The sequence below is a fragment of the Ciconia boyciana genome, chromosome 4 (genome assembly GCF_034638445.1).
Source record: "Ciconia boyciana chromosome 4, ASM3463844v1, whole genome shotgun sequence".
Taxonomy (NCBI): Eukaryota; Metazoa; Chordata; class Aves; order Ciconiiformes; family Ciconiidae; genus Ciconia; species Ciconia boyciana.
The window spans coordinates 81,221,549-81,234,137 of record NC_132937.1 but is presented as its reverse complement, the minus strand read 5'-3'; the positions used below and the strand labels follow the sequence as shown (position 1 = coordinate 81,234,137).

At 42.1% G+C, this 12,589-nt stretch overlaps 1 protein-coding gene and 1 long non-coding RNA gene across 3 annotated transcripts; one reads left to right on the top strand and one right to left on the bottom strand.

Annotated features, from left to right (window-relative positions):
• The first annotated feature begins 312 nt into the window (after nt 1-312).
• CCDC112 (coiled-coil domain containing 112) lies at nt 313-12,370 on the top strand. Of its 2 annotated transcripts, none has more exons than XM_072860369.1 (10): nt 313-453; nt 1,194-1,309; nt 4,952-5,073; nt 6,858-6,947; nt 8,275-8,350; nt 8,947-9,337; nt 10,162-10,578; nt 11,314-11,409; nt 12,042-12,160; nt 12,244-12,370. In XM_072860369.1, exons 1-10 carry the CDS (start codon nt 403-405, stop codon nt 12,272-12,274), a joined length of 1,509 nt encoding a protein of 502 aa, XP_072716470.1. In that variant the 5' UTR covers nt 313-402; the 3' UTR covers nt 12,275-12,370. The 2 variants fall into 2 exon arrangements, with proteins under 2 accessions (XP_072716470.1, XP_072716471.1); XM_072860370.1 differs by having other exon boundaries at nt 394-586.
• LOC140651188 (uncharacterized) lies at nt 5,919-12,226 on the bottom strand. Its single transcript, XR_012042292.1, has 4 exons — nt 12,089-12,226; nt 10,853-10,987; nt 9,108-9,255; nt 5,919-7,071 (listed from the first exon to the last, which is right to left on the bottom strand). It is a non-coding gene; the product is annotated as an uncharacterized lncRNA (long non-coding RNA).
• Nucleotides 12,371-12,589: the final 219 nt, after the last annotated feature.

The window sequence follows — 12,589 nt, the reverse complement described above, 5'->3', positions numbered from 1 at the left end:
CAGCACGTCGCTCCGCCGGGACAGCTGCTTGTGACACCCAGACTACGGCCCCAGCTCTGCAAGCCACCTCAGGGGACCTGAACAGCACCGCAGAACAGCTTGGGGCCTACGTGAGGCCGTGGTCTTCTCCAAACGCTCGCCACCTCGAGCGCACGCCCGCAGGCTTTCCGCGGCTGCAGGCACTGCGGACGGCACCGTCCCTCTCCAAGAGGGCGGCCCGCCGCACACACGCACCGTTTGGCTCGGACAACAGGGGGCAGCCCCCCTGCGCATAAACCCCGCCTTGTTGCTGTCGAAATCCCGGGATTTCGGGAGGCTCAAACCGCCGACAGGCCGGGCGCGGCGCGGGCCGCCCCTCAGGGCCGCCGGCGGGGCGGGGCGGCCGCCGGGGCCGGCGCCAGCATGGCTGCTCTGGCGACGGCCGTGGCTGCGGCGGCCGCCGCGCAGCAACAGGTAAAGGCCGCGCCGCGGCGCGGGGCCGCTGCCTCCCCCGCCGGCCTTCCCGCCGGCTGCGGGCCGCCCCTCTGTGCGGGCCGCCCCTCTGTGCGGGCCCGCCGGCAGGCGGCCTCTGAGGAGTTCCAGCTTGGTACGAGGTGTAGGCATAAACGCTAAAAAGAGACGTGTAGGAAGCAGCGCGGGTTTGCTGGGCTGGCCTCAAAATGGTAGCTTCATAACCTGAACAGGCGGTTTCATAATCTGCATTCCTAGCAGTGGTTATGTTAAGGATGTTCAGGGTTGCTATGAATAAGAGTTGGCAATTTGCAAGGGATATTAAGCGGATTTCAGAAGTTAAGCTAGTGCTTTTCTTGAACGGGATGAAATGGGGGTAATCTGCCTGGCATAGGTTACGTGCTTATAGTCAGGTAGGTAGTTACTGGCTGCCGTGAGAGGCAAGGCAGTTGCCTTGATTTCGTATTGCAGTGTGGTGAGCAGCCTCTGTTAAAGTAATTTGATGTTGCAGTCTTTCCATTTTTCTGTTAAAGAATGCATTTTTGTATACAGTCGTCAGCTTGCCATCACTCATCACTCCAGTTTTATATACCTGTGTGATTTAAAATTAGTTGAATTGCGCCAGCATAAAACTGAAGTAATGCTGTTACTCTGCACTGTGGTGTTGTCTACTTAAAGATAACCAATGAGCATTTAAAAAATAAATACTCTTTTTGAATAATACTTGATTTTGTTATGTACAGAATGACAGCTGTTCCAGTACTGCAGGTGCTGGTCGACAATTTCAGAACTGGAAGATGAAAGCTGACCAAGCTAAGAAAGTTGACTTCATAAGAACTGCAGAAAAGCTAAAAACTCAGTAAGTTAAACACTTCATCATAAGTATATTTTCACGCTGTTCTGGAGGTAACGTAACTCAAGGTTCAAGGTAAGAATTTATGGTAATGAAACCTTTAGGCTAAGATTTCCTTTTCAGGAGCTCAGGCAGATTATTGTCGTTGTTACAGTAGTTCAGGATAGGCTCATGAGCTCCAAAAAGCCCTGTTCTAGTTACCATTTGGACTCTGGTCAGTCGCTGCACTAGATCCCCAAAAAAGAAAGTGCGTGTGGCATAATTGACTTAATTTTCCTACTCAGCTGTGCTTACCCTTCTAAGGACCTAAAGCCCTTATGACATACTAGCAAAAGGGGAATTGCAGCAGCATTACAACAGCTTCCTCAGACAAGATTGAAAGCACTTCATCTAGAATATCTAGACCACTGCTTTGGAAAATGGGGGTTCCCATTTGGAACAGGGCGTTCTGTGCTCAGGCACAGAAGTGATTTAAATCTGTCTCCCCACATCTTGAGCAAGTGCTGAAACAAGTACCCTGGCAGGCTGAAAGACCAGGGAGGTTTCTTCTTGCATGGATGAGCTTTATGAAGAAGAGCTGACATAGCCACCCGGCTGAAGGATAGATTTGTAGTTGTGAATCCTGAATGAACAGTGACACTTAAGTCTCACAGCGGTGTTTTACGCTGTCTGACTGAATCAGCTCCTCCTTGGTTATTCTGGATCCTGGGTTATGGCTCAGAAATTGACTGCTGGGCAATGTAGACGTTCCCAAGCAGCTTCAAACAAGACATGCTGTTTAACTATGGCACATTGTCCTTCTGTAGTTGTTGTGCTCTGAAGGCTTCTAGTGCACTATGTGGGGAGATTTGGTACTTGGGTCTGGTCTGTGAATTCCAGTGGACAGCAAAGCATTTAAACTGTGAACCATAAACTGCACCGAATAGGGATTTGAACCATATAGCAGCAATAGGGTTCAGGAAGGCCAAGGCGCAGCTGGAGCTGAACTTGGCAAGGGATGCAAAGAATAACAAGAAAGGCTTCTACACAGGTATATCAACCAGAAAAGGAAAGTTAAAGAAAGCGTACCTCCACTGATGAACAAGAATGGTGACCTAGTATCAACAGACAAGGAGAAGGCTGTGGTACTCAACAACTTTTTTGCTTCAGTCTTCTCTGGCAGCTGGTCTCCTCACCCCTCCCAAGTCAATGGACAACATGTTGGGGACCAGGTCGGTAAAGCCTTTCCCACTGTAAGGGAAGATCAGGTTCGTGACCATGTATAAGTCTATGGGACCTGAGAAGATGCATCCCAGAGTCCTGAGGGAATTGGTTGATGTAGCTGCCAAGCCACTCTCCATGATATTTGAAAAGTCGTGGCAGTCAGGTGAAGTCCCGAGTGACTGGAAGAAGGGAAACATTGTGCCCCTCTTTAAAAAGCGTAGAAAGGATGACCCTGGGAACTACCAACCTGTCAGCCTCCCCCCTGTGCCTGGGAAAATAATGGAACAGATCCTCCTAGAAGCTATGCTAGAGCACATGAAGGACAGGGAGGTAATTGGAGACAGCCAGCATGGCTTCACCAAGGACAAGTCCTGCCTGACCAACCTAGTGGCTTTCTGCGATGGAGTTACCACATCAGTGGACAAAGGAAAAGCAATGGATGTCGTCTATCTGGACTTCTGTAAAGCCTTTAACACGGTCCCCCACAACATCCTTCTCTCTAAATTGGAGAAATATGGATTTGATGGGTGGGCTGTTCAGTAGATAAGGAATTGGTTGGATGGTCACAGCCAGAAGGTGGCGGTCAATGACTCAATGTCCAGATGGAGATCAGTGATGAGTGGTGTCCCTCAGGGGTCTGTACTGGGACCGGTGCTGTTCAATATTTTCATCAATGACATTGACAGTGAGATCGAGTGCTCCCTCAGCAAGTTTGCAGATGACACCAAGCTGAGTGGTGCAGTTGACATGCCAGAAGGACAGGATGTCATCCAGAGGGACCTGGACAAGCTGGAGAAGTGGGCCTGTGTGAACCTCATGAGGTTCAACAAGGCCAAGTGCAGGGTCCTGCACCTGGGTCGGGGCAATCCTCGGGTTTCAATAAAGGCTGGGGGGTGATGTGATCGAGAGCAGCCCTGCGGAAAAGGACTTGGGGGTACTGATGGATGAAAAGCTGGACGTGAGCTGACAATGTGCGCTGGCAGCCCAGAAGGCCAACTGTATCCTGGGCTGCATCAAAACAAGCGTGGCCAGCAGGTCAAGGGAGGTGATTCTGCCCCTCTACTCTGCTCTGGTGAGACCCCACCTGGAGTACTGCGTCCAGCTCTGGAGTCCTCAGTACAAGAAAGACATGGACCTGTTGGAGCGGGTCCAGAGGAGGGCCACGAAAATGATCCAAGGGCTGGAGCACGTCTCCTACAAGGACAGGCTGAGAGAGTTGGGGTTGTTCAGCCTGGAGAAGAGAAGACTGCAGAGAGACCTTCTAGCAGCCTTCCAGTACTTAAAGGGGGTCTATAGGAAAGATGGGGACAGACTTATTAGCAAAGCCTGTTGTGACAGGATGAGGAGTAATGGTTTTAGACTAAGGGAGGGCAGATTTAGACTGGATTTAAGAAGGAAATTTTTTACAATGAGGGTGGTGAGGCACTGGAGCAGGTTTCCCAGAGAGGTAGCAGAGGCCCCATCCTGGAAACATTCAAGGTCAGGTTGGATGGGGCTCTGAGCAACCTGATCTAGTTAGAGATGTCCCTGCTCTTGCAGGGGGGTTGGACTAGATGACCTGTAAAGGTCCCTTCCAATCCAAAGCATTCTATGATTCTATGAATAGTCTGCTGAAGAACCAGGCTGCCACTGAGAGAGCTGCTTGGGCTGTCGGTAGTGTTGCTTAATGTTGGGAATCCTACCAGATGTCTCTGTACTATGTGGCACCACTGTCCTGCTGTTCTGATCTCTAATGTGGTGGCACCAAACTTCACAGATGTGCTCAGGACTGCAGTATCTGCAGTCCTTTTGCATGTGCTGTTCTGTAGGTCAAACCCTAGTATACTGCCTGGTTGTAGTAAGGCAAAGCACATCCCGCTCTGAGTTGTACTCTAAAGCTTCTGACCTTAGTAAGAAAGCAAAAGTTACCTGTAACTCTCTGTACTATACATAAAGCGTAGTCAGTAAGTAAGGTAGCAGCTTTAATATCTTAAGTTATTTAGATGCTAATGAACTTGAATTTGCATCTTCAGTTGCAGTAGTACTATTACTAGTGTTAAGGTCGAGGGAATGTACTTATTTTGTCTGTGCTGGGGCTCCATCTATGTGTGCAACTGCAATAATACAGCCTGTCTCTGTCCCTGCACTTTCCAGTGAAAATTCTTGTAAGGCTCCCCAATAGTGAGCACAGATAAAAATTCAGGCCATTTCAATGTGTGAACCACTGCCTGTCAGTGAGGTAATTTCCTTGTTAACTTCTTTCTCCTGTTCAAGTTCTTGGGTTACTTTGGTGTGTAGTCTCATAACTGCAGGAAGATTTTCCTTGAAAACAGATGTAGGAACAAACCAATTATTTGTATAAAATCTAAGACAGTCCTGTTGACACTCTCAGCTGGATACTAACCTTGGAAAGTCTTGGGGCTTTGCTAAGTATTTGTGTCTTAGTGTGGCAACCTTTTTTTCCAGGCTTGCAAATCTAGAAAAAGACAAAAATGGACATCTTTACAATAGGAAGAGTGATTTCAAGGTAGAATACAGCCTACTAGAGGAACTGGAACATAGCATGACTGTCAGCAGGAAAACTGAAAGTAAGTGGGCTTTTATTTGGGTTTTTTGTTTGCCCTTTTTTTCTTTTTTTACTCTACTGTTGTTTGTTTAAATGGCTTAATAATCAGTAGTAGAGAGAGATTAGTTCAGGTGGAAGGTAGATGCTGATAAAAGTGTGGTATTTCACAATGTATACTGCTTATAAAGAAGACTTCCATAATTCACTTGCAAAATTTGGAAGCATAAACATTTTGTGCCTTCTGTGTTATTAACTTGGTTTTTTTCATATTGAATGTAGCAGATACCACCCACAACTTCAGTGGAAAGTTACTGTTTTAGAAACTTGGAATCAATTTTGTGTGTGTGTATGCAAAATCTAATGTAGTCTAGCTAAGGTAGAATAAATACATATTTACCACAACCTAAGTTTTCACACACTGATTGCTGCCTTTAAATATACTTTTAAACAGTTCTGTGTTTGCATTTTTTTCAAATTCATGGATAATGAATTTTAATAGTCTAAATAGTGCTGTGAGATGGTGCACAGTATCTGTCCTACAATATCTGTTCTACTTATGGACTAACTAAATACTTCAGGAAAAAAAGTAACTCCCTGGTCACAGTACCTAGATTCTTTAAAAGTAATCAAATAAATCATGCTATGTCTTCTGATATAGAAGATCAAAACAAAATAAGTTGAAGAAGGGAAAGGACACGTAGAGACAACTGAAAATACACTTACCTTACAAATTTGTATGTGTTTTAATGTGCATCTTTTAATTAAGGAAACTAATCATATCCTTTACATTTTGCAGTCCTTAAGAAATGTAATCAATATTTCTGAGGAGTGACTAAGCTAAAAGTTCAGAAAATTTTCCAGGGGTAAGAAGGGAGCATGGAAGTATGGATGGAGATACTGTTGTGAGAGAATAAAGAGGACAAAGATGAGAGGTGTAAGGCACTACATGTGAGATGTGAAGGCATGTTAGAGTGTGATTCTTTTAGGGTGTGTACTAGAACCCCCAAACTTCCCATTTACTATGTTCAGGTCTTTCAGTATGAACTATGTGCTTTCACACTTTCTGTGGTCTCAGCAGGAACTAGTAGGGTCATGTCTTAGCTACACTTTGTTACATTTAGGTCTTGGACTCTGTTACCCTTCCTTAAACCAAATCTTTTAGGATAGAAAATACAGCTCCTTAGTACCTGAGTTGTATCCAGAACTTTATCCTCATCAGTATTTTATTTATGGACTCACGAGGAGCCAAGTGGTAACAAAGCAAATAAGTGCATGCATGCTTGGAGTACACGAAAACATTGATTCTACTTTAGTTAACACAGCAAATAAATAAATCTCGTTGAAGTAGTACATTCACATATGCTTTCCAAGTTTATTTTCTCTTCATTGCTGAGTGTTCTGAGGCCTAGGTCAGAGTCTCCCACAAAATTCTAGAGCAGGTGTCATCTGCATAGGCAATATTCTCCAAACTCCACTTACCTGATAAAAGGTTTGCGGGGGAAAAAAAACAAACCTGATTTAATTTAGATATGACTACCCTGTTGACCCCTTTAGAAATAGGAGCTACTAGTTTTAAAATCTGTTGATGCTGTGTTGGCAGATGCATGGCCTGTGCAGTCAGCTACATGCAGTTACAGTCATGTTAAAATGCTTAGTATTATGGCAGTTTCTTATGATCAAACAGAATTTATGTCCCTGCTTAGATGAAATCCCCAGTTTATTTGGGACACTTAATTGCTCGTTTCTTATTGAATTTAATGCACAATGGAACTGTTAGAACTATCAGCACCTTATTTTGTTTAACAGAAGCTAAAATCCTGCAGCATCTATCAAAAATACAAAATAATGTGAAGAGACTTCAGCAACAATTGAAAGATGTGAAGCCTACACCAGAATGTAAGTTGTGATGACAGATTTAAAAACATTCTCCTCTAAAGACAGGTTTCTTGCATAGTCGGGCTTGTGATTCTCCCGCAGACTTGGGATACTCCTCCTCCAGTCTATCTGCTTTTCCAGGAATCTGGGAAGGGAAGAATGCAGAAGTGTAAGAAATAGTGAAAGATTGTGCAGTTCTGTGTAGAAACAGAGAAACTTACTCTGTCTTAGAAGTGGTGTGGGTTTGTTTCTTCAGGCTGTTGAAAGCCAGGTATTTTCTCTATGTAACTCTTTGCCTTATGTAAAATAAAGTTAGTATTCTAGTGCTGCTCACATATAGCTCCCTTTCATCTGGTAAGAGGTCACAGAGTAGGGTCTACAGGGAACCCATTTCAAGCCATCCACATGGCTTGAAGTGTAGGTTGGAATATTCTGTGGAAAATGCTGAAGCAACTTGTTCAGTTTGGATGTTTTGAAACTTTTGGGAAATAGGCACTGAAAGAACCATTCTCCTGTGGTAACATTACTGCCTTGTGTGGAGCTCAGGCTGAAGCCCTCGTACTAGCTGAGGGCTTTCTGATGCTAGATAAGATGCATCTCATTTCATTTATTCAATGTCTAATCTATAAAAAATGCATTATCTTCTTAAGCTGTCAGCAAAGATACCAAGAACTAACAAGGCGTGAAAGCTGAACTAAGAGTTCTAGATTATATAACTGTACCAATTTAGTTTACTGTTTTTTAAAGCCAGGTTAGTTAAACTATGTGTTCATAGAGATGTTGTGCTCATTTAAAACAGATTATAAAACTTTTTCCTACCATTGCAAAATAGATCTTCTCTAGACAGCTGTCTTACTGTCTTTCTCCATATCAGGAGTACAGCATGCTGACAGTACAGGATAAAGTCTTACTTTGATGTTTCTTTGTCAGCTTTGTTAAAGTAGTGACCTGTAGGTTAAATAGGATTGCTATGGACTGGTATAAACCAAAGATTTGAGTGTGCTTCTTAAGTTGCTAACTGCATTGTTATAAAAAAACAGAAGTGGAAACTCTTTAGGATAAGGCTGTCATTCGGTGAATCAGTTGAAGGTTACTTAGAATGAGACTTGTTTAATCGAAATAAACACTTATACTGGGATTTGCATCCAGTTAGCTAAATCACTGTAAATCACACCTTTTGAGTAAATGAGAAGCTGTTTGAGGTGGAAATGCATGCTTTTTTGTACACTGAAATAAAAATGTCCTGGAAGTCTCTGCAAGTGCCTACATTTCTGGATAGTGCTGAATTAACTGGTAAATACTGTAGACTTCTTAAGTGATATGCTCTTTTCTTCTTTTCCTTTTTTAGTTGTTGACAAGCTCAAGGAAATGATGGAAGAAGTTGAAAATGCAGTCAATGCTTTTAAAGAGGAACAGAGGCAAATGTGTGTTTATAAATGCTTCAGCTACAAGAAAAAGTGCTTTCATAAGACACAATGGAAACTTTGCATTAATCAAGTACACTATTCTTTTGATTTACTCTTTTGCTAGTGATTCCTGTGGTATGTAAATCAAAAGTCAAGCTATCAACGTTAGAATCTTGATAAACAGCCTTTTAGATTTGCAGTGATTTAGATTTGCAGTGATCCAATTTAACAATGATTTGCCTATGAAAAGGCTTTTCAGACAAAGGCTGCAGAAGAGGTTAGATTGTGGGGTTTTTGTTGTTGCTGTTGTTTTGTTTTTTAAGTGGGTGGGGTTTTTTTTCCCCTTTCTCTCTATTGGTGTCAGGAGGGGATTGAGTTAGTTGTCTGAGTGCCATGAATGTGTGCTTTCACTAAAAGGGTAACTTAATTCTCATTGTGTAGTGCTTTATTATGGGATCATTACAACCATGCTGTCATCTGTGTTACCATTTCAGTTCTTAATCTTTGAAGAATAGCTTTTGTGTGGCATTGAACAATTCCAAAATTCATTTTCGGTGAATGAACAATGAATACTGGATTTTTTTTCTTACATTGCAGTTTTGTTCTCTTTTCAGATATGAACAGCTTTTGAAGGAGGAAAAAACTACCATTAATGAGCTCAGTGTCTTTGAGAGAAAAGTGGAACTGTGGGCGTTAGGCAGCTCAACATCAGAAAAAGTTTTGAAATTACCATCAGCCAGGGTCTCAGTTGATAAAACACTGGAAAATCATCTACCTGAAGAAGTACTAGAGTTTGAAAGATTTCTTCAGCGAACAGGAGGGCGGCAAGGCGGCTGGGATGATTACGATCATCAAAATTTTCTGAAAGTGTGGACAAAACACAAAGGAAGGCTGTCTTACATAGATGAAGCCCTTGAGTATCTCTGTGGAAGAACAAAAGAAGATATTGAAAAGCATGACAAATGGTATCAAGAATTTCTAATTTTACATGAAAGAAAGAAAGAGGTAAAATAACCCTTCTAGGGCTTTTGTAGCTTTAAGAAAAAGTGCTTATTTTTAAAATGTATGCATTTCTTATTTTTATATTTGCCTCTGGTGGTAGTGCTAGGTGGATTTCTGTTACAGTTGATGGTATATAACCAAAGTCTTTAGCATCCTCAACTTGCCAAAAATATTTGTCTTAAAGAATTACCAATAAGCATAGACCTAACAACACACTGAAGTGGGCTGTGTATTGCCAAACTATATTATAAATGCTTTGGATGGCAGTGGTCCAGCAAGTTAGATGCCAATTCCGGAGCAGTAAGTGATCCTATCTGAAATTGCAGTTCTTATTACATCTGTCCCTAAGAGTATCTGTCCCACTGTGTAAGCACTATACCTCTGCTATACCAACATAGAGAATTATAATTCCTTCAGGAACTATTCGAGTAATAAAAGATACACTGACATAAAAATTGAATTATAAAACAGTAGTTGGAATGGTTAATTTGAAGAAAAAAAAAAAAAAGACCTGAAATACATTTGTATCAAAAAAAAGCATATTACACCAACATTCATAACTACTCCAAGGTAATATGAATGCCATAACTTAAATAATTTTAGCAGGCACGTATTAAACCTGCCTGTGTGACCCATAAAATAGAAAAAAAAATTGTGACAAAGCAGACATAGGTGCTTTTTTGCCTTAAGTTTTGCCTTTAGTAGACTTTTAATTCCTATCTGCAGTTTGTATCCTTGAAGCATATGATTTCATCAGACTGAATCAATGGGAATGTGTAAAATTTTCATGAAAACCTTTTTTTTTTTTTCCTGCTGTTCTCTTGCAGTCAATTAAGAAGTGGAAGGAAAAGCAGCAGCAAGAAAAAGAAGGAAACTTGAAGGAGAAAGAGAAATCAGAAAAAATGCTCAAGGAAGAATGGCTACAGCATGAAGAAGCTCAGAAGCAAAAAGCAGAAGAAGAAAGAAAAAGACAAAAAGCAGCAATTGAAGCATGGAAGAAACAGAAAGCAATAGCATTTGCAATGGAACAAGCATCACAAGTAAAACTAGAAAAAGAGAAGGAGAAAAAGCACCAAAAAGAACACCAGCGCCAATGCCACATGAAGTTACTGTTGGAGAGGTATACCTTGCAGAAGAAAGAAAAGGAGGAACTTGAAAAGCTTGAAAAGGAGAAGAGAGAGGAAGCTGAAAAGGAGGAAAGGAAGAGAATTGCTGCAGAAGAAATTACTAAGTTTCAAGAGCGTGTGCGTAATTACATCTCCACTTATGCATGTTGTTCTAAATTCACCTACTTCCTCATATAGTATCATCTGTTAAACACTTTTAAAAATCCTTAATACCCAAGTTTCATTCATTTAAGTCTATTTTTGATTCACTATGAATAACAGCATCTGTTACATACAAGAAACAGTATGAAACTTTGTTCTAGACAAAGATGTTGATTTTCCTCAGTGTCTAAGTTCTACAGGATTATTTAAGCCCATATTTCTTTCTGCATATAGAAGTGGTTTTACTTACTTCAGTGTGAGAATGTTTGGGAAAAAAAGCTTAGGCTGTGTTGCTCTCCACGATACAGAAAACGTCAAAAGACCTGATTGTTGTATGCAGGTATGAAGTAAACAGAGATGTTGAAGATCCTGCAGGTTTCAGTAGCTGTAAGATCAAGTTAGATGCCATCTCAGTGTAAATCTGATTACTGGAGAACTGATATTATTGTCAGCATTCACACTAGAGTTTCATTTTTTTGTTTTAGAGATTAACCTACTACAATCCATTTTTTTTTCAATACTGTGTAACTATCATTTGTTTGTGCAGGACAAGCTGTAGCAAGTAGCTACCTAGTATAACTTTATTCTGTACTATGACAAAATAATTTCAAAACAAAAAAAATTACCTGTGAAAAGGCTGCATATATAGTTTGATACAATTTGTTTTACTTCCAAAGAGAAGTTTGCTTCTCCGTTTGTTTTATGTTTCAGGATCTACATAAACTGGAGCTAAGGATTCTGCAAAAACAAGCTAAAGAAGTAGAGAAACGAGAAAAAGAAAAACGGTTGGCAAAGTTAAGAGAGAAGGTAACTTACCTTTTTTTTTTTTTAATTTGAGGTGTGTGCAGCTTGGTTGTTTAAACAACCTTTTCCTCATCGTTCTAAAAAGCAATTACTTTTACTTATCTAAATGGTTGATAAAGGAAAAGAATTTAAACAGTGAGTCATGCTCGCTATCAGGAGACAAAAATGCAGCAGGCATAGCTGTTCTTGTGTTTGAAAAAAAGAGGGAAAAAAAGGTGCAAGAGAGACTTTGTTTATGTCCCAGCAATATTTGTTCTGGGTAGAGCCTATAGCTCATGCAAATGAGCTGCAATATGGGTGGTATTTTTTATTTTTGAAATGGTTTTCTACCATTCGTTTACTAAGTAGGCTGGCTTCCAGAAGAGTTCTGGGGACATTGTGTGGGCTCTTAAGAGCTTAACCTTTCAAATTACTGAAATTTAATGAGAGCAAGCAGTTGTTGCCCCTCTTACTGACATCACGTTTCTGCCGATTCCTGTGACAGTGTGGAGGGGAAAGTCTCTTTCTGGCTAGCCAGCTGTGTTTCAGTTACTCTGCACGTATTCATATGATGAAGACCTAATGAGTGCATGTAACTCGTTCTGTGATCAGTGAAAAAGACCAATTTTTTGTTTGTTTGTTTGTTTCACTCGGAGGTCGAGACGCACCTAACCAGAGACTGGTCCAGGTTGTACAAACCTACCAAGGGCTGGGAGGAGCGCATAAAAGGCGTCGCACCAACAGCTTCAGAACCGCTTCTACGTATTCCTCGTAGGTAAGGAGAAGAACGAGGGACGCGTAGCATGACGAAAATACAGCTGCATATGAGCTCTTCGTGCTTATTTGCCTTGTTTTTAGAGCCGTCCCAGCCTGGAGACAAGGGTTGTAGATGAGCACCTGCCCGTCCCTGTCGCACGATGATGACTTCCTTGCCTGTGAAGCGGCCAGCAGTCCTGGGGAGTGGTCACAAAAGTTGCTTGACACAATGACGTATTGTCATTTGTACGTCTTTTGTACGTCCTTTGTACGTCTCGAGGGTCGGATTTGAAACGTCAGCTGCCGGCCTGGCAGGCTTTGCGTGACGGCGTATATTGCCGTTTGCCTCACAGCCGCGCTTCCCGCCTGCCGGCCGCCGCCCGCAGGGAAACTCCGCGCGGCCACCGGCGCGGCCGCCGGGGCGGGGCCCCGTCGGCGGTGACGTCAC

Coding starts and splice junctions, on each gene's coding strand:
- CCDC112 (XM_072860369.1), top strand. CDS start 403: ATGGCTGCTCTGGCGACGGCCGTGGCTGCGGCGGCCGCCGCGCAGCAA. Junction 10,579..11,313: donor TTACTAAGTTTCAAGAGCGT/GTGCGTAATTAC, acceptor TTTATGTTTCAG/GATCTACATAAACTGGAGCT. Junction 11,410..12,041: donor TGGCAAAGTTAAGAGAGAAG/GTAACTTACCTT, acceptor TTTCACTCGGAG/GTCGAGACGCACCTAACCAG.